The sequence below is a fragment of the Pimephales promelas genome, chromosome 17, assembly GCF_988280905.1.
Source record: "Pimephales promelas chromosome 17, fPimPro1.hap1.1, whole genome shotgun sequence".
Taxonomy (NCBI): Eukaryota; Metazoa; Chordata; class Actinopteri; order Cypriniformes; family Leuciscidae; genus Pimephales; species Pimephales promelas.
The window spans coordinates 5,798,480-5,808,471 of NC_142785.1; the positions used below are offsets into that span (position 1 = coordinate 5,798,480).

A 9,992-nucleotide genomic window follows, 5' to 3' on the forward strand; every position below is an offset into this window, starting at 1 on the left:
TAAAATAGATATCTCTGTTTGGTACATGTATACTTTTAACATTAAATTTAAATAAGCGATGTCCTACGTCATGACGTTTTGTGACGTAAACACAACGCGCCTAAATTTTGGCGCGACCTGTTCCTGCGAGGGGAAGCCTATGCTGCTGCTGTGTTCTGAAAGCATTTAGTTGTTCATCTGCTACATTTGAACAAGTTTATTTTCGCTGTCAGTTGTCAACGTTTCCGGTAAGATCGCTAACAAAACGTTAAATTGCTCGTAGCTAACGTTGTTGTTTTTGTAAGATGAGGTAGATACACGAGTCGAGTTTGTTAAATCCATGTATTTCTGGAAAATTGTCTACAAAACTATTAAAAACTTCCAAGCATTAGGGTTTTGTGATAACGTGTCACGCTAAAATAAGTCTTGCATGCTGGGCAAAAATAACGAGACTTATGATAACGTAATAAAATAACACACACCACAATGATTGTTTTGTAAGGTGATTTGGTGTGTGTTTTGTGTCACACACAGTCATGGGTTTACTGGAGCAGTGTGAGGAGCTCTTCAACACCTCTAATCTGTATGAAGTTGTGGGTGTTTGCAAAGAAGCTTCTGACTCCGAGATCAGACGAGGCTATTATAAAGTCTCTCTGCAGGTTCATCCAGATAGAGCTCCTGGTGATGAGTTAGCCACCACCAAGTTTCAGGTAACCACTGTGTCTCTATGCAACGCTATAATACTGACCGATAATCTCTCAGAACCTTGTTTCAATGTTTTGTAGTTAACATTTATGTTAGGAAAAATTAATTGTTCAATAATTTTGCACTACTTGTTTATATTTTCTTCCACTCCCACTTGAAATGCCATCTTTTCTCTGATGACGTGTTTTCTGGCATGGGCTGGACAACCTGTCACGTTAGATCGACCAATAGCAAACCACAACCATCCAATCAATTCCCTATGGACAAAATCAAGTTCTGCCCTACATTTTTTTCTCAAATACTCACTTAAATATACACATCAAAAGGCAAGAAAAGACTATCGCAACTTCCGTGAGCCGACTTTCAAATTCTATGCACATTAAAGGGATTGTTCACTTTGAAACTAATTTTTGGTATGTTTTAGCTTACCTCAAGGGCATCCAGGATGTAGATGGAGGTTTCCGCAGTAGTTTCAATTTTGATATTTTTAGGTCAAACCGTTCTTGTTTGTCAGTTATATAATGGAGGTCTATGGTCACCACCTCAAAGAGCATGCACAGAGAAGCCCAAATTAAAAATGATTTAATGACTCGTAAATGTAAGTACACATTGATGGCCTAAGACACGAAACGAGCAGGTTGTGTGAGAAAAAGAATAGTATTTATATCGTTTTTACCTCTCATAACCACAGCCATGTCCAAGTGATCTAAGGGCTTTGGAGCTGTGATAACGAGGTAAAAACAATATAAATACTGTTCATTTTCTCACACAAACTGCTAGTTTCGTGTCTTAGGCCATCAATGTGTACTTATATTTACGAGTCATTAAATCATGTTTAATTTAGACTTCTCTGTGCATGCTCTTTGAGGTGGTGATATACCTGCATTATATGACTGATAGACAAGAACGGTTCGACCCAAAAATATCAAAATTGAAAATACTGCGGAAACAAAGACACCTACATCTTGGATGCCCTTGAGGTAAGATAAAACATATCAAAAATTAATTTCAAAGTGAACAATCCCTTTAATGTCTCTCCACACCAGTGATTGATTCTGATTGGCTGTCAATGTTTTTATCTCAGGAGTATTTTTAGACAATTTGTTCTTTTTGAAACAGGTCAAATTTGTTGTTCACTTGCAAGTGGCATAAAAGTCAAAGTTTGATATTATTCTGATTAAGTAAAAAAAAAAAAAAATTGGTCAAGTGACAGTACCACCAGGTTAAATTTAAAATTTCATCTAATAAATACACCCTTTAACATAATATTTTCATCATTTCCTCAGGTCTTGGGAAAGGTTTATGCAGTGTTGGCTGACAAGGACCAAAGGGCGGTCTATGACGAACAGGGAATAGTGGATGAAGAGTCAGACTCTCTTGATCAAGATCGCAATTGGGAGGAGCACTGGAGGAGATTGTTTCCCAAGGTATATCATGTGCTTGTTTTATATGTTGGTTTTTCCAAAGGAAGTTGCTAAAACATTGTCATACTTTTCTGCCATAGATCACATTGCAAGAGATCTTGGACTTTGAAAAGCAGTATAAAGGCTCGGATGAAGAGGTAGCAGACTTGAAGAGACTGTACCTACAGCATGAAGGTGACATGGATCTGGTCATGGAGTCCGCCTTGTGCTGTACTTCCGAAGATGAGCCACGTGTCCGAGATGTACTACAGCAAGCCATTGATGCTGAAGAGGTGCCGGCCTACCAAGCCTTCACTCACGAGAGTGTCAAAAAGAAGAACAACCGCAAAAGAAAGGTGCTGATTCACTCGAGCGCTTTGAAGTTTTGATAAGAAACAGGACTTAAGCCCTTTTAATGTGTTATCCTGTATTTCCAGGCAGAAAAAGAGCGCAAGGAGGCAGAGGAAATGCAGAAGGAGATGGGCTTGAACAGTGAGGACAGCCTGGTCGCTATGATAAAGGTAAAAAAACAACAATTTAGGCATAACCGAAGCTCCTGTAATCTGCTAAATGTCTGAATATATATCAAAACTATCTAGTTAAACAATTTTGGGTTTGTTTTTGACAGATGTTACCAAGGCTGCATTTATTTGATCAAGCGTGCCGTAAAACAAGAATATTGTTTATTTAAAATTACCGTTTTTGTATTTTAATATATTTAGGAGACAAGTACCAAAGGTGCATAGGCACCTATTGTCTCAGTTAGTCGTCTTTCGCTCAAGCCAATGGCTGCTAGTAGAACCGTATCGTAAAAAGTTGTGAAATTTGGCACACAGATAGAGGACAGCCTGAATAATAACCAGAGCAATTTGAGTGTTTAACCTCCATCAGTGCCACCAGCTGTCCAAAGTTGCACTTATGTTAATGCTAATAACCTTTGAACTTAAAGGAGAACTCCGGCGAACAATGAACCTTTGGTCTAATAAAACATCGGTACATAGTCAACCGTTCTCTGAGATTTGTTTTCATGATAATCGAATGTAAAGAGTTTTATCTCTAAAAACTGTTTAGCGTATAATGCTAGTAATGGGGGCATTGACTAAGTAAAAAGAAATCGCTAGTTTATACCACTAACAAGGCTCAAAATAGCCCCACACTAACGCAGGAACATAATGAGGGTCCATACATGCAAAACGAAGCATTGAGAACTTTGTAAGTGTGCAGACCGTTTAATAAGAAGATACTTTATGAAGACAGTTCACTTCGCGTATACAGACAGGAGCCATCTTAAAAAATAGTCTCGATAAGTCAAACCACGGACGTCGTGCTGAGTGATCTGAACTCTATGAAGTTCAGCGAACTTCTGAACTGTATGAACGGAGCTCGGGGATCGACTTATCGAGACTAGTTTTTAAGATGGCTCCTGTCTGTATACGCGAAGTGAACTGTCTTCATAAAATATCTTCTTATTAAACGGTCTGGACACTTACAAAGTTCTCAATGCTTCGTTTTGCATGTATGGACCCTCATTATGTTACTGCGTTAGTGTGGGGCTATTTTGAGCCCTGTTAGTGGTATAAACTAGCGATTTCTTTTTACTTATTATATGCCCCCATTACTAGCATTATACGCTAAACAGTTTTTAGAGATAAAACTCTTTACATTCGATTATCATGAAAACAAATCTCAGAGAACGGTTGACTATGTACCGATGTTTTATTAGACCAAAGGTTCATTGTTCGCCGGAGTTCTCCTTTAACCAATTTTTTTTTCACTTTTTGTAACTCATTCCAGATAGTTTGTCCAGTTTTCACCAAAATTGGCTCACAACATCAAGGTTTTTTTGCCTGTTAAGAAGCATGAATAAAAAAAATGTATCCTTACAATTGTTTTCTATTTAGCAAAGACAAAAGTCCAAAGAAAGTGGATTCAACTCTCTCATCTCAGATCTGGAGGCGAAATATTGCAAGAAACCAGCAGCAGGAAGGAAGGGCAAGAAAAAGTAGTTTTACCCGACTGAACCATTTCTACCAAATGTTATCATTTATCTTGTGATCTAATCTAGAAATGTACATAATAAAAGGACACTTTATAATGGATAACTGACCATTTGATAGCCATAAGACGCCTGAATAATAACAGTTAACACACACTCTCTTCCATTTATTACAGTACATTAGATTAGTGTGAATCTGCTCTGTGTTTTCATGCTCATACCAGCTTGTAAAACAAATGAGAAGTGTTACTATATCATGTTTTGTATATATGTTTTCCCGTTCCATGGTTTTGTAGTGTTGGATGTATTATTGTTCGAGTAGATTGTAATAAACTTGTTTTGATCAGTATGAAAGTCTAAGTTTTTTTTTTAATGTTTTGACAAATCTATTTATATACTTATCCTTTTAATCCATAAAGACTGGAACACTCAACGTTGGAAATACAAAACAACCAGTACGAAATCACTCTTTTAAAGTGACATTTATTTTCAATAAAAAAGTATTTCAACTGGGTTTTACAACACTACACTGTAGTAACAACTGATTACTCGGCGATACTGAGGAAATCTGAGGAAAGCTCGGCTGTCCAAACTCTGCGTCATGAAGTATTTTTTGGATCTGAAGCTTCACCAAGGACTGCTTCGAAGCAGGTAAGCGTCTTAAGGCGGGCGCTAAGCTCCGAAGAAATAAATCGACCTCATCCTGCTGCTGTTCGTCTTTCTCTTGGTCTCTCGAGTCTTTAGAGGCCAAATACCTCTCCAACAGCTCTAGTGTCTCTGATCGCCTTCTCTTTACAATGCCAGACCGGATAGCTCCTGGGCTTGTCATGGACGTTCCCGTACTGGTGCTGGCTGGTTCGGCCCCGCTGTCTTCATCTGGCTCGTCATCCTCGATTTTGCCGGGAATGCTGTCCAAAATAACACTGTACACCAGTAGAAACCACTGTGAATAACCTTGAGGTTTTGGATGCTTCATTACAACACAGAACAGATGCATGAAACAACCCACTGCTAAAATGTACATTTAGTTAAGGGGCCATTTACCCAACACACTTTATGCTTTTTGGCTATTCGTTTCACATGACGACTACCTAAAAACGCAAACTTGCAAACTAGTTTCTACGTTTTTAAAAACAATACCGTTATGGTCTCAGTGTAAACGACAAAAACACGTCAAATGGTGACGTCATGCATATTAAGAGTTTAGTCTGTAGGCAAGTAGAGTTTCTTTACAAAGTGACGGATACGTGTGGACAGACATCGTTTTGACAACGTTATCATTATGTACACGGAAAACCGTTCCGTTTTTAGTACATTGTTACCATGTAAACCCTAAAAAAAAAATTCTAGAGCCAGACCGATATATCGGCAGGCCGATATTAGGCATTTCTCAAACTATCGGTATCGGCAGTTATAATGGCCGATAAATGAATATTTCAAAAATAAAATAAAAAACGGACGAAACACGCTTGAACCATGTCATGATTGTTGGAGTTGTATAGTTTGTCCACCAGAGGGCACTCTACACCGTCCCTGTTGGCAACACTCGTTGAGTTGCTCACGAGACATACGTTGTTTGAATAACAATTAAAAGAACATCCATCAGTTCTCTTAACTCAAATAAGCATGACAACATTTGTGACTATCATGTCCAGTTTTGCTGCTGTTAAATAAGCCGAGAGTGAAGCGGAATTAGCCAGTAATAGTTACGTTACGTTGTTACAGTGTAGTTGACTGACTGTCCTTTTAACTTTTGACAATGTGACTGAAGAATTTCTTTAATAGCGTGTGACAGTTATAGCAATGAAACGTATCATCTCTCCTTGGCCTGTTATATTGAAAATGTATGTTTTATCATTTGCAGTATGATGTAATCCATTTGCTAAATTATGGCTCATCAGAGACTAGATAACCAACATGACATCATGACTTTTGCGTAAACATATACGCCACTTTCGATGACATCATGACTTTTGCGTAAACATATACGCCACTTTCGAGTCAGTTGGCGTGTTCTCTACGCATTTTGAGCTATCCGCGTGTATGCGTATATGTCTACGCCATTAACATCCGCGTCATTCCGCATGTCCGTACACGCCGTCAAATCTCCAGTCATAAATGCCATTAACCCCAGTGACGGTTAAGTTTAGGGATGGGGTTGAGGTAAGTCATATCTTTTTTTTTACCTAGGATGGTAAGGGAACAGTCATAAATGCCATTAACCCCAGTGATGGTTAGGTTTAGGGACGGGGTTGAGGTAAGTCATATATTTATATAACGTTAAGTCAACGGCGTTCATAAACACGCTGAAAGGCGATTATGCGTCTTGATAGCACGCCAAAAATGGAAATACGAATTGGCGTGTCATACACACGCTACTTCATGAGATCAGTCTGAGATAACCACAAAGCTAGCTAATGCCACCATCATCAGTCTGTTCTATTTTATTTACAAAAATGTAATTAAATTTAGAATAAAATATCTGAATTCAAGCCAGTTCAATCTAATAAAAAGATACATTTGTGACAAGTCGGTGTGCATTAAATTAATGGATGCAGTATTCAGAAAATTCCCTTACTAGCCTATATAAAGTGTGCCTACTACTATACTGCTGAAATAGTACGAGCAGTTTGGTAACATGATATTTTTTATAATAATAAAAATATCTGGTAAATAAATAGCCTTTGCAAGAGTCTTTAAGGTGGTGAAAGATGACAAGAAAGAACCAATGTAAATCATTTAAGAAAAAAAAACAAACATTATTTCAACTATTCTATACTCATAGAATTAGAACTAGGGATGGGACGATAACCGGTTTCACGATAAACCGTGATAAAATGTACTGACGGTTAGTATTAGCGTTTAAAACGTAATTATCATTAAAACCGTGTTTGATTATCGTGATTTTAATAACTAACTGAATCCTGTCGGCCAGTCTGACGCAGGCACGCAGCACGCAATATTTTTTTTAATTACTATTCGAGAAGGAATGGTGGAAGGCAGTGACCGTGCTCAGGAGATTTTTCAGCCTTTTAAGAGGACCAAATCTGAGGTGTGGTCATTTTGGGTTTTACAAAAAACTATTAAAAATAACTTTTGGAAATAACAATCACAGTCCTGGACAGTGAGTGAGCTTACACATTAAGGTAATATCGGATTTTCTCCAGTCATTGTTAAAAAACAAGCTAACAATCCTTGCTAACTAGCGTTAGTGAAGCGGCCAGACGGATCTTTCTGCCTCCACCTAAGCTCCGCCCACAAAAAAACGTCACCATGTTTACCAACTGTAAAAGGGTCTATAGAATCTTGCTTAAAAACTGCATAGAGAGGCTTGTTTTATTTGTTGTTTGTTGATTTTCAATTATAAAACTTTTTGAAATGTTTTCAGTGTGAGCATCAGTTCTTTTTGAGCACTTTCATAAATTTTTAACAAAACCGTGATAATATTGATAATCACGATTATTTTGGACACTATAATCGTGATATGAAATTTTCATACCGTCCCATCCCTAATTAGAACTCTATAGTTATATGTAAACAAGTCTAGCTATAATAGTGTACTAATCTTTTATGTACTGTAAAATGTGTTTAATTCTGTAAGCAGCATCCAATTATCATCTTCAAATTAAAATGCATTTCATTTATTAAGTTTAATATTTTTCAATTTTATACGAAAATGAAAATTCTTGCCAGTACAATAAATACATACAGTTATACATACAGAATACATTAGTCACACTGGAAATAGGAGGTTCCATGTACTGTATTGCAGTCTGCTCTGCGTTTAGAAAACACTTAACTATAAAAAGTGTACTATACACAGCAGAAATATTATGAGTAGTATGATTATCCGCTATTCTGAACATAGCTTAAAGAGTTAGTTCACCCGAAACTGAGAATTAATCATTTTACACACCCTCATGCCGTTCCAAACCTGTAAGACTTTCGTTCATCTTCACAACACAAATGAAGATATTTCTGATGAAATCTGAGAGCTTTCTGTCCCTCCATAACCAGCTACACAACTACCACTTTGACACATCAAAAAGTTCATAGAGAGATCGTAAAACTAATCCATATGATGAATGGAGTGGTTTGGTCCAAATCTTCTAAAGAGACATGGTTTGCATTTTTATTTGATGAACAGATTTTTAATCACATAGGCTACTGTAAACATTGACCAGCGAACATAAACAGAGAACAAACCTCATTGGTTCATGCGGAAGCTGAAAGGTGCTGCGTAACACGAGAATGAACCTCATTTCTCGCACGTCAAGCGTACATGCTGAGCTTCTGTTTAACACAATTGATGTGAGAGTTGAAGAATATTTATATGTGAATAAAAGCCTTAATTAAATCTGTTCATCATATAAAGCGATCATGTCTTTTCAGAAAATAGGGACTAATCGGCTAAATTCATATGGATTCGTTTTACGATGTCTTTAATAACTTTTCTCGGAAAACAAGTTTCAATCCCTTAAGAAGCCTATGCAGGAGTGATCCAGCTCTCAGATTTCATCAAAAAAATCTTAATTTTTTTAGTTTTCCGAAGATGAATGAAGGTATTACGGGGTTGGAACAACATGAGTGTGAGTAAAAACTGACAGAATTTTCATTTTTGGGTGAACTATCCATTTAATTAACTTTTTGAGGCGTCAGAGAAGTTGTGTAGCTATCAATGGAGGGACAGTAATCTCTCAGATTTCATTTACGGTTGGTTTGGAATGACATGAGGGTGAATAAAAGACTATTTTCCCTTTGGGTGAACTATCCCTTTAATACCACCAATGTACTGAAAGACTACACAATTTGCTATGTAAATGAAGTAAGAAAGAAAGAACCAATCAGGATCCAGTAAATAAATAATTTAAGAAAGAACGGGCCAATAGCACAACTGTACACAATGTTACAATAACGTCACCGCTGTCAGGAGGATTTATGAATACTGAACATTTAGTGGAATGAATGGGAAACTTTTCAAACAAACAATGATATAATAGTATAGCTGTAGGTGCAAGACAGGCTTCATACAAAATACACTCGAATACCTTCTGTGTTCTGTGGAGGGATCGAGAAAGTCCATCACTCGCATATATTTCCATTGCTTCTTTTTCTTCGCTGCCCGTCCACTCCGACTACCATCCTGCTCCAGTCGCTTTTTTCTTGTGTATGTGTCTCTTAGATTTTTCCATTTAGCTTTCACCTCTTCCACTGTAATGTTACAAACACACAGCCTTAGATGAAGCTTGTTAACGCACAGTAACGCAACATAGCAAGCTACACAAATACAACTCACCATCGACTCCCATTTTGTCTGCTATTCCTTGCCAGAGCACTTCTTTCCGCTTCGTATTTTTGTACTCGCTGTGGTTTTTATCAAATAATTCCTTGTTCTCAGAAACCAAAAACAACAAGAGCTCCGCGTCCATCTTGACTACCATTCTTCTTCTAACGCATTAGTACAGGTAGGATTTAGTGCTTCAGCGCCACCAGGTGTGCAGGAGAGGCGGGATTGGTCACGTGTCACAAAATTATGAATCTGATTGGTTGGTTATTTTTCCCCCTCTGAGTTGGTTAGTCAACGAAACAAAAACACAACAGGAGGATGTATGTTATTTTTGTATCTCCCCTGGCTTTAAAGTTTGTCATGTAATGTTTTGTTTAAGCAATACATTTTTTTTAAACATTTAAAATACATCATCATGTATGTTTCATTACTAAATTTAAAAGTTAAATGACTAAATAGCACATCGTTGAAAACAACACGGCAGTCTTTCTAAAATATTCTCCCTTTTTAATATTTTTAATTTAATATGCTTTTATTGCACACAATCTTCACAGTGATTTAAACCAAACTTACTTTATAAAACTCAAATCCACAGTAACTTTCTTTTCAGCTTTTATTGACA

At 37.2% G+C, this 9,992-nt stretch overlaps 2 protein-coding genes across 2 annotated transcripts; one reads left to right on the forward strand and one right to left on the reverse strand.

The window, feature by feature from the left end:
* Window positions 1-71: 71 nt before the first annotated feature.
* Window positions 72-4,437, forward strand: dnajc9 (DnaJ heat shock protein family (Hsp40) member C9). Its single transcript, XM_039655699.2, has 6 exons — window positions 72-227; window positions 514-689; window positions 1,971-2,111; window positions 2,189-2,443; window positions 2,525-2,608; window positions 3,989-4,437. Exons 2-6 carry the CDS (start codon window positions 516-518, stop codon window positions 4,091-4,093), a joined length of 759 nt encoding a protein of 252 aa, XP_039511633.1. The 5' UTR covers window positions 72-227; window positions 514-515; the 3' UTR covers window positions 4,094-4,437.
* Window positions 4,438-4,549: 112 nt separating this feature from the next.
* On the reverse strand, window positions 4,550-9,556 carry LOC120466980 (uncharacterized). The gene is made up of 3 exons (XM_039655698.2): window positions 9,380-9,556; window positions 9,132-9,294; window positions 4,550-5,006 (listed from the first exon to the last, which is right to left on the reverse strand). The coding sequence occupies exons 1-3, from the start codon at window positions 9,522-9,524 to the stop codon at window positions 4,589-4,591; spliced, it is 726 nt and encodes a 241-aa protein (XP_039511632.1). The 5' UTR covers window positions 9,525-9,556; the 3' UTR covers window positions 4,550-4,588.
* Between the last annotated feature and the right edge of the window lie 436 nt (window positions 9,557-9,992).